The sequence below is a fragment of the Pleurodeles waltl genome, chromosome 5 (genome assembly GCF_031143425.1).
Source record: "Pleurodeles waltl isolate 20211129_DDA chromosome 5, aPleWal1.hap1.20221129, whole genome shotgun sequence".
Taxonomy (NCBI): domain Eukaryota; kingdom Metazoa; phylum Chordata; class Amphibia; order Caudata; family Salamandridae; genus Pleurodeles; species Pleurodeles waltl.
The window spans coordinates 473946570-473965504 of record NC_090444.1 but is presented as its reverse complement, the minus strand read 5'-3'; the positions used below and the strand labels follow the sequence as shown (position 1 = coordinate 473965504).

General features: G+C 45.4%; 1 protein-coding gene across 3 annotated transcripts in view; it reads left to right on the top strand.

The window, feature by feature from the left end:
* The window catches only part of MTHFD1L (methylenetetrahydrofolate dehydrogenase (NADP+ dependent) 1 like), a 1484080-nt gene that overhangs the window by 537108 nt on the left and 928037 nt on the right, over positions 1-18935 (top strand). For all 3 annotated transcript variants that reach the window (XM_069234289.1, XM_069234288.1, XM_069234290.1), the window contains one exon: positions 1104-1178. In XM_069234289.1, the coding sequence (XP_069090390.1) occupies positions 1104-1178 (75 nt within the window). The remainder of the gene's footprint in view (positions 1-1103; positions 1179-18935) is intronic.

The following is an 18935-nucleotide window of genomic DNA, read 5'->3' as shown; positions in this document are numbered from 1 at the left end:
AGAATATTAATGTTGGGATGTCACATGTTCTTCTAGCCTTGAATCCTCCTGAAAAATATATTTTCCTGTTAATATCCGCTTTCCTTGGTAGCACAAGCATGACTGTAGTGTCACCTGCATAGTTTTGGATCGCTACCATTAAGTTATGCAGAGGTTCAACATAAAAATAAGTTAATACTCCCCGTGAGGTGACTAAACGCATTTGTGGATGTTTCTCATGCTACTTAATGGGTGTACTTGGACGGAAGATTGGGAATTTCTGGTGTGGTCCTATAAGGTAGGCATTTTGATGCTGTGCATGATGTCCAGAGTTTTGCTCGTGTCATGTTTGTATTCTAGCCCCAATGGTATAATCCGGAGTTTTGTGACCTCAGTGATGGAAGTCGTTCTGTGTTAAGAAAGCTGGTGAGTGCAATGGGTGCCCGAGGTGAGGCTCGTCTCTTGCCTCCAAAAAATTGATCCCTCTTAGCCCCAAATAATTAAAACTACTAAAATAGACTTGAGGAAAAGCCTCAAAAGCCCATTTCAATACACCCAGGCAATTTAAATGTGACCTTTGTAGACAATGCTGCTTTGAATTATTCATCCTCAAGGGCTGCGAATAACAGCAATGGCCCAACAGATGTGCATTATTACGAATGAATGATTGCTACCCTTGCTTTAACTTTACAAAGAAAGGAACACTCATCCCAGAAATCCTAGTCCTTATTTTATCAATATTGCAAGCACTAATCAGCTAACCTTAGTTGCATTTCGTATGAGGAAGCCTGGCTGTGCAGCCCTCGCTGAAGATCTTTGCCAAACGTTTTTGTATTCCTGCAAGTGTGTGCTGCTCTTTTAGTCTAGTACTATAAGCGAGCCTTATGAACTAAAAGTACCATATATGAACATGAACATCTTTCTGTTGTCTTTATATATTCTTGGTTGGTCTCTTTTCTGGATTAATTCCCTGACCTGCTGTATCTTTAAATATACAAGGTGCTGTGATTTTTGGGGGTTTTGGAGTATAATTATCTAAGCCCCACATTCCATATTGAGGACGGACACTTGTATAGTTGGTTTAAATTTCATCACTTGCTTTAAATTCTGATTTTATATTTTAGGCTTTGTATAGTCGCCTGGTCCCAGTGATAAACGGTGAGAGGGAATTTTCAACGATTCAGATTGCCCGTTTAAAAGTGAGTAATTCTTGTCTTTTGTCTCTGCATATGTTCTCATTTTATTTTAAATACAACACACTCCATCACATGCCTCTATACAAAGTCTACTTCAGTGATTATCCCTGCGAAATGTGTGCATCCAAACAAGTAACCATTCTGATAACTAATTTTTTGGGTCAAAATCAGATTTATTTTACTATGAAGGGAGTTAGATTTGATTGTCATTTTCTAGCAGTTTAAAATGTGCCTAGGTTGTTATTTTCTTCACTTGCAGGGACCTCATCAATAGGCCTAAGCACTAAATAGTCACACCTGTGTGGGGACCCCGCAGCACATAATTAAAATACATATATGTATTACACATGTGTAACAACATTAATGTGTGTGTAGTACCTTTAAATAAATGTGTGTATATGTATATATATGTGTGTATATATATATATATATATATATATATATATATATATATATTGCCTAGTGGTAGTCAGTTATAGTTATGACTTAGTTTCTATATAAAAAGCATTTATTTTTGCTTGTCTGTATCTTTGGTGCCACTTGACAAATCTTCATGAAACATTCCAAAACAATTTGCCAGTCATGTCAGCTGCTTTCTGGAAAGTTTTTTGAGGTGATCTGTCCAGGGGAGGTGCTAAGAAAAGCGGGATCAGGGTCCCAAACACACATTTTCTACATTCATTTTTCAATAGGGATTTTGAACCGCAATATCGCTGAAACTACTGGATTAAATTACACCACACTCAGCAGAAAGGTAGGCCCTGGTCCAGAAAGCAACCTTTTTTTGTTTTGGTGTAATTTCATTCAGTAGTTTTAGAGAAATTAAAGAAAACCCAAATTTGTAAATATAAGGGCGTGAAGGATTTGTGACCCCTTCCGATCTCATGCTGAGATCTGATTAGCTGACAACACTTCAGCATCAAAGCTGTTAGTGTTGTCAGCCATCTTGGCACTCTGCTGAAGCAGAGTCCCAGACAAATATAATAACAAATACAAAAGGAGCAAGTTACGAACACCCTGACCCCTTAGGATTGGTTCTGGGGTGTCCATCTCCCCCCCCCCCCCCCCGAACCCTCTGGCTAAATAGCATTTTTATTTTTGTATTTTTACCACAAATGTGCAATGGGTGCCCTAATCTGTGGTTAAAAAAAAAAAAAAATTAAAAGCCTGGCCTCTTGCTCTTGTTTTTAACTGAGCCCCCGGGTGGGCAAGGTTGGTCCCCAGGGGACTTTTTCTTTTTAATGCGCCCTGGGGACCATCACCTCCCCGGGGGGATTTGTAAAATATCAGCAGGGGGCCACGGCCTCTATACGCCCTGGGGACCACTACCACCCCCTGGGCCAAAAATGCTTTAAATAAGTGAGGTAGGCCCAATGGCCTCCCTCACATCCATGGGGACCACCACCTCCCCGGGGCTACAATGAATTATGAGCAGAAAGGACCACACACCCCTGGGGCAAATGCTTTTAATAAGTGGGGAGGCCCAATGGCCTCTTCCACCCTCCTCCCCTCCCCCCAACCCCCATGCCTATGGACCACCACCTCCCTGGGGCACATACTCAATAATGTAAACGGGGTCTGTTTCGGTCCTCCATTAGCTTCCGGGGATCACCACCTCCCTGGGGCTATGCCTACGTTGGAGAGGGTCCATGTAGCCCCCCTCATGGAGCCACTGATAACCCACTGGCAAAGTGAAGGCGATTACTTTATAATGGGTTAATATCGCAGGCCATGGGGGGCCTAAGAACACTCGGAGCTTGCTGGGATGAGAACATAGCTACCCAGATCACAGATAAAGACGGGGACAATATTTTACTCGCCACTCCATACATATCCAGGAATGCCTCACTTAAACTTATCTAGTTCTGCTACCTCTGTAGGGCATGCTTAACCCAGGGTTCAATCAGTCTAATGCTTCGGAAGGTGTAGCTTAGTGCTGCACGGAGCCAGTTGAGCTTCTGGAGAGCTCGGGAGGTGCAGCCCATACCACATTTATCCTGGTCTTTAGGGCTTCCAGGGGGCCCCAAACTTAGAGAGATGACTGAGCCCAGGAGCGTGTAGCAGTACTGGTTTCCCCCATCTTGGGAGATGATCTGTCCCCGGGGGCGTTATGAACTGCTCGGCATCTGTGGAGCCAAAATGGCAGTGGGTACCCAAGACAGACCCTAAACCGAGATCAGTGGGATTTGAAGGCTAGCAGTGGTCTATAATTGGAGTGGAGCTGGTGCAGTTGGGTCCTGCGACTGGTAGATGTGAGGGGGCGCTGGTGAGGACCCACCACTGTGGCCCATAGTGAGCAGCTGTGGATCCTTTGCAAGTAGCCCGGTTGAAGTTGAGTGGGGCCAGGGCCCTCCCAAGAAGACTCTGCTTATCCAGGGACCCAGCAGTGTACCTGGGAATTGCCATTGATGACTTGGTGCCCTGTCGTGCCCCGAGGAAGGGGCATTGAATAGCTGAGGGAATTCCAGGCCGGCAATGCTGTAGAGGTAGCCTGTTGTCAAAGGCCTGTTAAATGGATGTGCGGCGAGGATGCTGCTGTGCCTGTGAGGGGCTGTTGGACCCTTAGGAGTTGCCTGCTGCCAACAGTGTGAGGAGGCCCAGCCTGGTGAGGGGCAGCTGCTGGGATTGGACTGTTCCTGAGAGCCCACTGAAAATCAGTGGAGTGACCTGGGAGCATTGGATGTTGCTGCCTGTCCAGCGTGGCCTGGCTTATTTCTGCTGTGGTGGTGGTGAGTGGTGAGGGGGCTGAGGTGCTCTTGCCCTGGGGTGGTGGATTGGGCACCACACTGGGGGCTGGTGTCTATTCCCCTCCCTGGGAGCTGTAGTTGGGAAGTCTGCTGTGGCCAGGTTGGAGTGTAGGTGGGCTACAGCAAGTACCTGCTGGCATGCATGGGGAGTCTCCCTTCAGACGCAGCGGACCGGAGCTTGGGGGCCCACACTGCAGCAATTTTTGGCAGTCTTTGGGGATACCAAGAACTCTCTGGAACTTAAAATTGATTCAGTCACTCAAGAGATGGGTCTCCTACGGGCTGGAATAGGAAACTGGCAGAGAGTTGGAGTTGTGGAACACACCCTCATGTGGAGTCGAGTGACCAGTCCCACCACTAGGGAGGTGTGCAGGGTGCAGGATCATCTGGAGAAGCTGCTAGTGGATATAATGTGGCAAGGCAGCGAAATCTAATTATATGTAGTGCCATTCCACCATAATAACATTGGGTTGTTGGGAGTCCTCGAGCGGGCGGAGGGTCTGTCGGCCAAGTTATATGTTGAGGACTGGTTGGTCTCCATGCTGCTGGAAGGACCTCCTTCGAAGTTGTTTACTGTCGAGCGGGCCCAGAGGGTGCCAGGTAGACACCTTCCACTCCCATCCCCCCCCCCCTTGAATGCCCCCCCTGATGGCTATTGTGGCGCAGCTCCTGAACTTTCGTGACAAGGATCATATCCTGCAGGTGTCTAGGGCTCATGGACCTGGTCAGCTGGACATTGGTTCGGTCAACATTTATTGGGACTATACAAGGCGGGTTCGTAGGCAGAGTCTTTTATTGAGATTAAGAGGCAACTGAGGTCCTTGAATCTTAAGTATGCGCTTTTGTTCCTTGACTGGCTTCTCGTTATCGATCCTGAGGGCTCACGGTTCAGGGCTGAAGCCACTGGGTACATTTGAGGACCAGGCCAGCCCGTAATTATCTTTAGCCCACGCAAAAGACCAAGGTACCTGGCACAGTATAGAGGTCCAGGAGTTCAGGCAGTGAATGAGCAATAAAAATGTCTAAGTGTTTTTAGATTGTTGCATTCACTGCCTGTTCCAAGACAGATCAAATGTGAAGCTATGTCTTATAAATAATTGCTGCTTTTTCTTCTGTTGTGGAGAAATTGTTTACTTTTCTTCCTTTGACGGCAAAGTGAGAGTATTTTGTTGAGTGAACTATGTGACAATCTCTGTAGTACAGACGGGGCCACTGAAATTAGGTGGCAAAAGAGGCCTAAATCATTTGGCACTGTTGACTAGATTATGTGGCAAAAAAAACACAAATTATGTGGCAGTGCAGCATATTTTCTAATTGTATCACTTAATTATTTTGTATTTTTTGCATATGTTAGCACTGTATGATCAAATATTTCACTTTATTAGCACCAGTTTCACATCGAAATACAGCAGTATAATAACTGAACGATGACCAGTCATCTTTGGAAAGGTCCTTCTGCTGAATGGCAGAACGTGTTACAGAATTTTTTGTAATTTTGACCTGTTAGAGCTAGAAACAACTTTTTTGTGAAAATCCACAGGTTATGCAGATGATGGATTATTTGGCAAATGTGATAAATTCATATTTTTTCGGAAAACGCCATGATAAAGGAATCCCACTATTCCACAGCTGCAAGATTGCATAAATACAATGGCCTTCTGTACAGGGAGTGTAAGGAAATGCCTTCCTTGGCACGGTTACCCCCTGACTTTTTGCCTTTTGTTGATACCAGTCATGCTCGACAGTGTGCTGGTACCCTGCTAACGAGGCCCTAGCACCAGTGTTCTTTCACTAAACTGTATCTTTGTTCCCACAATTGGCACAGCCCTGGCACACAGATAAGTCCCTCATAAATAGTACTCCTTGTACGCAGGGCCCTGTGGCCAGGAAGGTCTCTAAGGGCTGCAGCATGTCTTATGCCACCCTTGGGACCCCTCACTCAGCACATGCACACTGCCTCACAGCTTGTGTGTGCTGGTGGGGAGAAAAACACTAAGTAGACATGGCACTTCCCTCAGAGTGCCATGCCCACCTCTCACTGCCTGTGGCATAGGTAAGTCACCCCTCCAGCAGGCCTTTACAGCCCTAATGCAGGGTGCACTATACCACAAGTGAGGGCATACGTGCATGAGCACTATGCCCCTACAGTGTCTAAGCAAAACCTTAGACATTGTAAGTGCAGGGTAGCCATAAGAGTATATGGTCTGGGAGTTTGTCCATAATGGCTACACTGAAATCGGGGAAGTTTGGTATCAAACTTCTCAGCACAATAGATGCACACTGATGCCAGTGTGGTATTTATTGTAAAATACACCCAGAGGGCATCTTAGAAATGCCCCCTGAATACCAGTCCGACTCCTAGTGCTAGGCTGACCAGTTTCTGCCAGCCTGCCCCAACCAGACGAGTTTCTGGCCACATGGGGAGAGTGCCTTTGTCACTCTGTGGCCAGGAACAAAGCCTGTACTGGGTGGAGGTGCTTCTCAACTCCCCCTGCAGGAACTGTAACACCTGGCGGTGAGCCTCAAAGGCTCATGCCTTTTGTTAGAGCACCCCAGGGCATCCTAGCTAGTGAATATGCCCACCACTCCGGCCACTTCCCCCACTTTTGGCGGCAAGGCAGGAGAGGATAATGAGGAAAACAAGGAGGAGCAACCCACCAGTCAGGACAGCCCCTACGGTGTCCTCAGCTGAGGTGACCCCTGCCTTTCGAAATCTTCCATCTTGAGATTGGAGTATTCACCCAATAGGAATAGGGATGTTCCCCTCTCCCCTCAGGTAGGAGGCACAAAGATGGTGTAGCCACCCTCCAGGACAGTAGCCATTGGCTACTGCCCCCAGACCTAAACACACTCCTAAATTTAGTATTTAGGGGTGACCCTGAACCCAGGAAATCAGATTCCTGCAACCTGAAGAAAGGACTGATGACCAGAAAGCCCCGCAGAGATGACGGAGACACCAACTGACTTGGCCCAAGCCCTACTGGCCTGTCTCCAGACTCAAAGAACCTGCACAGCGATACATCGAACAGGGACCAGCGGCCTCGGAGGACTGCCCTGAAACCGAAGGACCGAGAAACTCCCGAGAACAGCGGCACTGTTAAAAAATAAAATTAAAAAAAAACAGCAGCATTTTTGCAACTTTGAAACAACTTTGAAAGAACTCTTCCTTCCTGCCGGAAGCGTTAGACTTCTAACTCTAAACCAGACGCCCCTGGCTCGAGCTCCAGAGAACTAACACTTCAGAGAGGACTCCCAGGTGACTGAGACTATGTGAGTACCCGGAGTCGACCCCCCTGCTCTCCTACAGCGACGCCTGCAGAGAGAATCCAGAGGCACCCCCTGACGCTTGGACCAAGTACTGCACCCACAGCCCCCAGGACTCAGAGGAACCACCTACCAGTGCAGGAGTGACCAGCAGGCGGCCCTCATCCTAGCCCAGTCGGTGGCTGGCCCGAGAAGCCCCCCTGTGCCCTGCCTGCATCACCTAAGTGACCCCAGGTCCCTCCATTTCTTCCTATAGCAAACCCCACGCCTACTTTGTACACTGCAACCGGCCACCCCTGTGTCACTGAGGGTGTGTTTTGTGTGCCTGTTTGTGTCCCCCACAGTGCTCTACAAAACACCCCTGGTCTGCTCCCCGAGGACGCAGGTACTTACCTGCCAGCAGACCGGAACGTGAGCACCCCTGTTCTCCATAGGTGCCTGTGTGTTTTGGGCCCTCCTTTGACCTCTGCACCTGACCAGCCCTGTGTTACTGGTGCAGTGACTTTGGGGTTGCCTTAAACCCCCAACAATGGGCTGCCTATGCCCAGGAGACTAACTGTGTAAGTGCGTTACTTACCTGCAAAACCTAACCAAACTTACCTCCCCCAGGAACTGTTGATTTTTGCACTGTCCACTTTTAAAATAGCTTATTGCCATTTTAACCTAAACTGTGTGTACTACTGTTTTAAATCAAAGTTCCTTAATTACCTGTGTGAAGTACCTTGCATTTTATATACTTACCTCAAATGTTGAATCTTGTGATTCTAAAATAAATTAAGAAAATATATTTTTCTATATAAAAACTATTGGCCTGGAGTTAAGTCTTTGAGTGTGTTTCCTATTTATTGCCTGTGTGTACAACAAATAATTAACTCTACCATCTGATAAGCCTACTGCTCGACCACACTACCACAAAATAGAGCATTAGTAGTATCTACTTTTGCCACTATCAACCTCTAAGGGAAACCTTTGGACTCTGTGCACACTATTCCTCACTTTGAGATAGTATATACAGGGACAACTTCCTACAGGGAGTACAAAAATAAATGCTGTAGGATGTCAATTTGTTACTAATTCACAAAAAGTTAAATACCGTTAGATGAATGGTGCAAATACTTCAGCATGACATATCAGCAGTTACAAAAGCATAAATGAAGCACATTTTGATTTATAATTCTAAAGTGTGATGAAAACAAAGATCTTCATAGCATTAAAACACATTTTGGTGATGCACATATGATAAATATTATATTCTAATGTATTGACATTTGTATGGCACTTACTACCCCTATGTGTGGCACTGAAGCACTTAACTACATGGGCACTATGGTGTAGTGTGTGATTACAAGGGTGTTGCCTTTTTTGTGAGCCAATGTTGGAAGTGTTTCCATTTTGAGTGTGATGACCACCAAGATACGGTTATAGTATTATGAGATGCAACGCATAGCCTTGTGGAGAATGATGAGGTGTGAGAAAAACAATTGTGCAGTGTATGGTTTTTCAGTAAGCTGGCAGCATTGAACAGCTCTCCGGATCCCAATATGGTACTTCTCATGCTGGCTACTTCACTGGGTTGTCCAGTTAGAAAATTTGGGGCAGATTTACTTATATTTCACACAATGCAGCAAGGAAACTTGCTGCACTGCCTTCCATGAAAAGAAGACAGCAGAAATGCATCATACTTACAAAGATATGGCACATTTCTACTGTCTCTTAGCACTTACGCACTTTGCTGCCTAGTCCCAACACTGGCAATATGCGCCATGGTGCAAGAGTGCCTGTGTCACAGGCAGGATTGTTTTTGTGCAGGGATGGACAACTTCCTACACAAAAACAATCCTTAGAGGCAAATTCCTCTTTACATGTGTACTGCACACTGCAGCACACTTATAAAGAGAAACTAAAAAGGAGAAAGAAATCTATTTCTCCTTGTTATGCCTTACTGGGGAAGGCATAGCATTTTCCCAAGTTTACTTACTTTATAAAATCTATGATTGCACCAGAATCCATAGGTGGGTGCATGAGAACACCGGTGCTCCACCCAAAGAATGCCTTCCCAGCGCAAGGCAGTGCTATCCGCTGCCTCATGTTAGTTTGTATTTACTAAACTACACAAAGCCATGCAAGATGACGTTGCATGGCTTAGTAACTACCAAAAATGATTGTGTCTGGATAGCGCCACAAACGTCACACAACCCAGATACAAAATCTTAATAAGTCTGCTCCCAGTGTAAATGTCTGGCCCACAGCTGGCATTGTTGGAGGGAGAGAGAAGTGGAGAGATTTGCTGGGATGTGCATTGCTGCTTTGTTATGATCATCTCATATATGAAGCCATTGTGAGATGAAAATAAGTGGCCATGGTGTGCAGCTATTCGGGATCAGCTGTCATGGAGTAAATGAAAGACCTTTGAGTGACCCGGAGTGTGTGGCAGATCTCTTCAGTTATTCAATGTCTGTTCATTTAGTGATGGCTGCACAGCATTGACGATGGACAACCCTCGTAGCATATATGCCTTACTTGAATGAAAGAGGGGTAAGTTACAGTTGGATGACGACCTCTGAACGTTTTGGTATTAGTATTAATGTGGGCCAGAAATGAGCTTGCATAACAATGTAATACCCCAGCGAAGCAAAGGTCCGCTCTCCTTAACATACCAGCTTATCAAAAGTAGTTCTCTTGTTAGGTTGATTCCAACCTGTGGATTGTAGGCTAAAGATTGAGCTTGAGGGTACAACTGCCCTTCCAAGTTCTATACCCAGGATATTTGGAGGTACAGTTGTGTTCCAAATAGCCATTTTTTCAACTGTCTTTCAAAGTGTATCAGCTTCTGGATGCTCTGAATGCCGACTAGTAGTGTGTTCCAAACCTTGGCTTGTACTGAGAAAGCGGTGCCCCCTACTTATTTCTTATGGTAAGGTGGTATATGTTAAGTGGTGGAGCGCCGTGTCCTGTTTGTTTTTATTGCTTGAACTTAGCTTATAAGTATAGTGGTCTTTTTCCTTGGAGGCTCTGTGAACAATACAAAGTGCCTTGAACATTTCCCTTGTTGATATACATAGCTAGTGGAGTGATTGTAAGACTGGAGGTCTCTTGGGTGAAGGCATAAAATAAATCTTGCAGCAGTATTTTAGGTGAGTTGTATTTTGCATATTGTGAATGCTGCTGTGCCAGGGTATAGGCTGTTGGTATAGTCAAGCTTGGAGATGAGTGTGAGTATCACGTGCAGCTTCTGTTGGTATCAAAAGTATGGGAGAATGCAATGTGGTGTTTCCATTGTGTAGACGCCACTCTGTTTTACGTTAACTTGTAGTATAAAAAAAGGTCTGAATCCATGGTTACTCCTATGTTCCTGACTTCTCTTGAGATTGTTGGCTGGGCCTCATGTTCCTTAGAGGTGTTTTGTCATTGTCTACAGGTAATAAGCTCTTTCTTTGTGGTATTTAGCTTTAGATAGTTATTCATCATCCATGTGTTCATGGCCCAAAGGCAGTCATCTACTTTTAAATTGTAGAGGTCTTTCACGCCATCTATTTTTTAAAAATGATTTGGGTGTCAAATACATAGTTGTAACAAGTGAGGTTGAATGATTTAGTCAGGTTTTTCTTTTAAGGAGGTTGGGTAGATGGTGAAGAGTAGAGGGGATATTATGGACCCCTGTGGGATGCCACAGTGTTGTGTGTGAGGAGCTGAGATGAAAGGTACTATCGGCACTAGTGTGCATCACAGATGAGAAGCCAGGAATGCAATTAGTATTAGCTGGACTCCCTTCTCACCTTTCACATATGGTTTGTCAAACATAAATATGCTGTGTGAAAAGATTGCACACTTCGTCATGTTTTTATGACAGAACTTTTTATGACATTTCCTATTCCTGATACATAAGTGGTTGCCACTACCCAAATCTACCAGTCCTTTAGAAGCAATGTCCAATCAGGAAGCTCTAGATTTCAATATTGAATGGTGATTAGCCCTTGTCCCAATGTAGAGTTATAAGTCAAGTACAACCTATATTTGAATGTCATTGCTCTAGCCTACACTTGCCTGTTGTGAAATATAGCCTGTTGAGATAATGTACCTGCTCTACAGATCAATATTTTGTTTGTAGGAGCCAGATAGTTTGTTGGGTTTTTGTGCCTGCTACAGTAGGGTCTAAATATGCTAGCTAGGAGTCTGAAATAACCCTATATAGCCTGCCAGTCTATATTTAAAAAAATGGTTTAATATCTAGATAACCCTGCCAGGGTCAGCACACTAGCTGAAAGTATTTGTACTACAATTGATCTATCTAGACATCCCTGCATAACATCGATTAACTTTTTCTGGTTTTTGTATATTATACTTTGTCCTGTGTCGTATGGATCTGCTTTCTGAAATGTATTGACGACTTTGAAATTCTGATTCATCTTTATTTTCTGTGTTGTCAAATCAAATAAATTGCTGTTATGAGGTCTTATATCATTAATGTACTAAATGGATAATAGTGAACATTTGGGGTAGTTTTTTATTGTGAGAAGTGTGGGAACGCTGGGTGTTAGGAATTCAGTGGATGCTCTCAGAGTCTGGAATTTTCCTTCACAGAAATATAAGTAAAATCTGTTATTTAGCCAAAGTTTGGTGTTTGCAGGATATTCTGGCTAAGAAAAAGTATTGGGATCCACACAAACTTCTGCACTACGGACTTCCCTAGGTACCTTGTTCTCAGACATTTCTGGGCCTGAAAGATTTCCCTGGGTGCTGACCAAGCCCTTGCCTAAATACCTCAGCTACACACGTTGCAGTGATTAGTCAATTTGCATGGCGACAGCTTGATCTTTCTCTCTGTAATAGGGATCTTATGAAGCCTTTTACTTTCACAGGTGATACCCCGATTTTACAAGTGGTAAACTACTGTGATTTGGAAAAGTGTGAACACTTGTACTATCCAGCAGATTCTTTTGTGTGACTGGCTTTCACTTTGTTTTGCTGTGTAAAGTCAGTACGCACAGCGTGTTGTGCAATACAGCACATCAAAAAAATCTAATTTAAGGCTGTTTGGAAGCTTTTCCCTCACATACCAACTCCGATTATGGAAAAGGAAATGTTTTTTTTTTTTTTTTACCTGAAATAATTTATTTTCCAGTACAGTGGATGAGCCGTTGAAGTTACTCACACTGTGAAAGTAGTGTGGTGGACATCAGTGCCCTAAAGTATTTAAAACCCACTAGATCCATGTAGTCTAGTGTATTCTGTCCAACATGAATTGACAACAGGCTGCTGGGATATGAGGGCCACATTTCATTAACTTGTTTGGGCCTTCATTGTGGGGGACCTATCCATTTCCAGGAGGCGGCAAGGGTGGTAGGCTTCTGGTATGAGGAACAGCGAAAAGCAGAGTGGTCAAAGAAAGGTGGCAGGTGCTGTTAATGGCCATGCTTAGCCGAGGGAAACTTTCAGTTGTCATAAGTGGTTATATGGAGAAAAGGGCTAGAGAGAGAATAAAAATATTGAAAAGAAGACAAGAGAAAAAAAAGGGCGAAAACTGTCTAAAAAAGGAGACCAGAGAAAGGAGAGTACATAGGAAAAGCAAACAAGACCAGGAGAGACAGAAATGGGAAGATTGAGGGAGCAGCAATCAGAAAGAGATACTAGGGAAAAGATTGAGAGAGGCAGCACAGGCAGACATTGGGAGTGGGCAGAGAGTGCAAGAGAGCCTAAAGGAGCAAAATGAGAGCAAGGTACATGTAGAGAAATGATGACTGGAGTTTTTTTTAAGTATAATCTATAGCTTATCATGTTTTGGCCAAAGTACCTGACCCAATGTGATTTCAAAGCATAATTTTGCACTTTATTTTCTAGAAGGGAACTTAGTGCAAGATCAGATAATCACCTTGCATAGTAGTCTTTAAAATACTGATAAGGTGAAACATTTTACTTGATACACCTTGCTTTTTGCAAGTGGTTTAACAGTGGTATGCCCTTGTTGTTTGTGGCTATATCACCGTGTTGAGAAGTGCTGACCCTTCACTTTTATTGAATTTCAGCCATGCCTAGATTTGCTGGAAAGTACGGACTACTTGCTCAGAAAGTAAAGTTCCATTAACCCCTCGGGTGTCTAGGACGTAACCACTATTTCCTGCACCCAGCCCCCCCTCCCCTGGGCAGGGTTGGAATGGGAATCGCTTATCTTCCTCCCTCATCTCCCCCGCCCCCCATTCCCCTACCTATGGACGCCAGAGATTATTTACTTTTTTTTTTTTTTTTTTTTTTTTTTTTTTTACTGGAGGGGAGCAAGGGTCTTTGGAGCAGAAACCACTAGGCACCAGGGATTTTTTTTTTTTTTAATATAGTTTCATAAGGGTCGCTCCCCTGGGGGGCAAATTGATTTCAGGCCATTTCTGCCCCCCTTGGGGGCAGATCGGCCTACTTTTATTAGGCCAATCTGGCCCACAAGGGGGACAGAAACCACTAGACACCAGGGATTTTTTATTAATATAAATTCATAAGGGTCACATCCCTGTGGAGCAAATTTATTTTAGGCCATTTTTGTCCCGCTTGGAGGCAGATCGGCCTATTTCATTTAGGCCAGTCTGCCCCCAAGGGATGGGGGCAGAAACCATTAGGCACCAGGGGTCTTTTTTTTAACAGTTGGGGGGTGCCCCCTTAGCCAAGGCTCCCTCCTCCGGGGGGGGGGGGGGGCAATTTTATTTTAGGCCATTTCTGCCCACCTTTGGGGCAGATAGGCCTATTGTTGTTAGGCCAATCTGCTCCGTGGGGGGGCAGTAACCACTAGACACCAGGGATTTTTGTTGTGCCAGTTTCATGCAAGAGGAGCAACCCCTTAGGCAAGGGACTCTCCCCTGGGGGGGGCAATTTTATTTTAAGCCATTTATGCCCCACTTGGGGGCAGATCGTCCTATTTCTATTAGGCTAGTCTCCCCCCCAAGAGGGCAGAAAGGGTCAAAAGTCAGTTTGTCTTCTTGCAGTGCAAATACTTTTCCTGGTGACTGCATAGTTCCAGGATTTTGTAAGGTGAACTCTCTGGCCTATGTGAAATAAAAGGCTTTTGGTATCAGGTTTTCCCTAACACACAACCTTTATATAACTAAGTCAGCTTTACAAACATTTCAAAATATATTTCAGTAGCTGTGAAAGATCATTTTTCTACTTCTTGAAAAAAAAAATGTTTTAATAGAATGAAAACAAAGTCAGTACCCTTTACTTGATGATGTGCAAATGATCAATGTTTTCTGAAACCCAATTTTCACAGATTGTTAATACACTATATAGTTTTATCAGTAAAGCTGCAAGTTAGTGGGAAGGTTTTTGGACATTTCTTGGAAATGTACTGTCTGTAAATGACAGTGCGCTACCACATCATGCTTTAGTAATATATTTATTAAAAGTGAGTGTTTAAACATAAACTAAGAAACACTCCTGCCCTGATGGCAAAGCTATTAGTACACTAAGACGCAAGTCATGCATGGATCATGTGTACCCTATATGTGGGCTAGATTTACTATAAATGGAGCAAACGTTTAGTGTATTTAATCGAACAGAGAATATTTTTTACAGCAGAAACGCTGAACTCACATATTTGAAGGTGCATTCATGTGAGAACAAAGAAAAAGGTGATTCTAAACTACTATTTGCCTAGGATCACACAATTATAGACCCGTTTCCGGGTCAAGTACATTAGGTCGAGTAGATTTTTCAAGCTACTCAACCTGCAGGTCTAGTAACATTTTTATGATTTTTGGAGGCCTGATGTCTACCTGCCCTGCTGGTCAATATCTAACGAAGGCCTTCTTTTGTACAACACGTTTTGCACAGCCTACCTGTGACAATGTAATTGAGCTATTAATCTTTTGTCACAACCTTACCGTGAAATTAATTGTGGGACCTTTCCAACTTCCCCTGTAAAATGGCTTTAAATTCTATTTAGTTTTTTCCCATTGTAGCATCCCTAAAATGTTTAAAACACACTGTTCACCATTAATTTCCCAAAATGTTTTTGATGGATATGATGCAAGCTCTCTGTAAAGTTGTTTTAAATTAGTACCAACTTAAATTAAAACTTCACTCGCAAAGTTGGTCAGAATTAGGAAACTCCATACTTTACGAAGTATATGAAGTTTCCTAACTTTACTTAAGGTGAAATGTATCCTTTCAGGCCTTACCGGTATGATTATTTCCTGATTCAGAATGTCCCACTTGGGTCATCCTCCAGCGAACAAATTTTGAGTGTGGAGACTCTACATCCACCACTTCAGGTAAGAGGTCTGGCAGGGAGGGGTCTGAACTGAGGGTCACATAAAGCTGCAAGTCGGCTTACTTTACTACATTACAACCTTCTACTTTAACTCCCATCTAATTGATAGGTTTTAAAGTTGGACTGTGAAAAGTTGATTGAATGTGCTTTAATATGTACCTTAAAAAAATCTACATATTCCTTCATATAGAATCACACTGTGTACTCTGAATATCATAACCATAATATCAGTTGCACAGAATATTTTGAGGACAGAGCATCAAATCCAGAATATCGATAGGTAAATATAGTCTTTCTGTATATATATATATATTCAATGGCATGTGTAGCTGCAGATACACATGCTATGCATTATTCCACCATCTAGTGTTGGGCTTGGAGTGTTACAAGTTATTTTTCTTCAAATAAGTATTTTCGGAGTCACTGGATCGAGTGACTCCTCTCGGTCATACTGCGCATGGGCATCAACTCCGTTGTTAGATTGTTTTCTTTCCGATCTCAGGTTCGGATGCATTTCCTCTTGCTCCAAGATTTCGAATCGGAATCTTTACAAAATCAATAGTACTGTCAAACTGAATTTTGCCCTTCTGGGCGCGTGCGCCCGACTCTGGCCTGTTCGGGCCTACCGCGTCAAAGCCTGATGGATCATACTCCATTTCAGTTTTGTCCCCAATGCCACGTGAAATTTTCATACACAGACCAACACCTTGAATGTAATCTGTGTCTTTCTCCCGATCACAAAGAAGAGGATTGTGAGGCCTGATGATTGTTTCGATCCAAGAAGACCCTGTGTGATCAGAGAGCCAGAAGACTGGAAATGGCGTTGAAGAGTACGTAACATCTCGACACCATGGAGGAAGAACACGCGCAGACGGCGGTTTCCATCAGAGACACTAACTCTGAAGAAGAATTAGAAGAAGATAGGCCGATCACTGCTGGTCATCATGTGAGTATGTCTTCCCCTAGGCCCACTTATAAAAAGTCATCGAAGCCCTTGGGTACTCCACTGCCAGAGAGCCATAGTTCAACCCGAAAAAAGACACTCGTCGCCCGACCTTTGGGTTCGGCATTGAAAAGGCCACTCCTCCATCAGTATCTGAGTAGAGTAAGTCCATCAAAAGTTCAACTTCCAACTCGAGCAAGCGTCCTCCCTTCTCGGAGTCAAAGCCTCAAAGCCCTGCTTCGGAGCCGAAACAACCAGCTGTATTTTCGGGCCCGAAAAAACTACCATCTTCGGAGCCAAAAAAGTTCTTATTCTGAATAGCAAGGACTATTGGAGCCATCTTAAACAGAGCTCAAAATCACTGAATGAACAATCTTATAGACCTTCTGATCATGTTTGAGGACACTCAAATCAAATCATAAATATTTATAAAGCGCGCTACTCACCCGTGCGGGTCTCAAGGCGCTAGGGGGAAGGGGTTACTGCTGCTCGAAGAGCCAGATCTTGAGTAGTCTCCGGAAAGCGGAGTGGTCCTGGGTGGTCCTGAGGATGGTGGGGAGGGAGTTCCATGTTTTGGCCGCCACGTAGGAGAAGGACCTCCCACCCGCCGTGGTGCGGCGGATGCGAGGGACGGCGGCGAGAGCGAGGTTGGCGGAGCGAAGAGGACGGGTGGGTGTGTAGAAGCTGAGGCGGCGGTTGAGGTATTCGGGTCCCTTGTTGTGGAGGGCTTTGTGTGCGTGGGTGAGGAGTCGGAAGGTGATCCTTTTGTTGACGGGAAGCCAGTGCAGGTGTCTCAGGTGGGCGGAGATGTGGCTGTTGCGGGATGTGTTGAGGATGAGGCGGGCGGAGGCGTTTTGAATTCGTTGCAGACGTTTCTGGAGTTTAGCGGTGGTTCCTGCGTATAGGGTGTTGCCGTAGTCCAGGCGGCTCGTGACGAGGGCGTGGGTCACGGTCTTTCTGGTGTCGGCGGGGATCCAACGGAAGATTTTTCGGAGCATGCGGAGGGTGAAGAAGCAGGAGGATGATACGGCGTTGACTTGTTTGGTCATGGTGAGAAGTGGGTCCAAGATGAAACCGAGGTTGCGTGCATGGTCTGAGGGGGTCGGTGCGGTGCTAAGGGCCGTGGGCCACCAGGAGTCGTCCCAGGCGGTCGGGGTGTTTCCGAGGATGAGGACTTCTGTTTTGTCTGAGTTCAGTTTCAGACGACTTAGTTTCATCCAATCTGCGACATCTTTCATTCCATCTTGCAGGTTAGTCTTGGCTCTGGTGGGGTCCTTGGTGAGGGAAAGTATCAGTTGAGTGTCGTCGGCGTAGGAGGTGATGATGATGCTGTGTTTGCATACGATGTCGGCGAGGGGGTTCATGTAGATATTGAAGAGAGTCGGGCTGAGCGAGGAGCTTTGTGGGACGCCGCAGATGATCTCGGTGGGGTCTGAGCGAAAAGGTGGGAGGTAGACTCTTTGGGAGCGGTTGGAGAGGAAGGAGGTGATCCAGTCCAGGGCCTGTCCTTGGATCCCAGTGGAGCGGAGGCGGGTTATTAGGGTGCGGTGACAGACGGTGTCGAAGGCAGCCGAGAGGTCGAGGAGGTTGAGGGCGACTGTTTCTCCGTTGTCCATCAGGGTTCTGATGTCGTCTGTGACTGAGATGAGGGCGGTTTCTGTGCTGTGATTGGCTCGGAATCCGGACTGAGAGGGGTCAAGTAGGCTGTTGTCTTCAAGGAAGTTGGTAAGTTGCTTGTTGACGGTCTTCTCTATGACTTTGACAGGGAATGGGAGGAGCGAGATGGGGCGGAAGTTCTTCAGGTCGCTTGGGTCCGCCGTAGGTTTTTTCAGTAGGGCGTTGACTTCAGCGTGTTTCCAGCTCTCGGGGAAGGTAGCAGATGAAAACGAGCTGTTGATGATGGTCTGGAGGTGCGGGCGATGATGTCGTCGGCTTTGTTGAAGATGAAGTGTGGGCAGGGGTCCGAGGGGGCACCGGAGTGGATGGAGTTCATGGTGGCTTTGGTCTCTTCCGTGTTGATGTGAGTCCAGGCGTTGAGGGTGATGGCTGGGGTTGTAGGTTCTGTGGTGGTTGGCTGGGTCTGGTGTCCGAAGCTGTCGTGTAGGTCGGTGATCTTACGATGGAAGAAGGAGGCAAGGAAGTTGCAGAGGTCTTGTGAGGGCGTGATGCCGTTGGCGTTAGGGTTGGAGAGCTCTTTGACGATGTTGAAGAGTTCTCTGCTGTTGTGGGTGTTTTTGTCCAGTCTGTCTGTGAAGAAATATCTTTTGGTGGCGCGGATCAGTTGGTGGTGTTCGCGTGTAGCGTTCTTGAGGGCAGTCATGTTATCTGCGGTGTTGTCCTTGCGCCAGGCTTTCTCGAGGGTGCGGCAGGTTTTCTTTGATTCCTTAAGGGTGTCGGTGAACCAGAGAGGTTTTTTGGTGTTGGTCTGTCTTGGGAGGCGTCTGAGGGGAGCGAGGTTGTCTGCGCAGTTGGTGATCCAATTCGTGAGGCTGAGGGCTGCGTCGTTGGGGTCGGAGGAGAAGGTGGGTTGGTTGTCGTTGAGAGTGGAGAGAAGC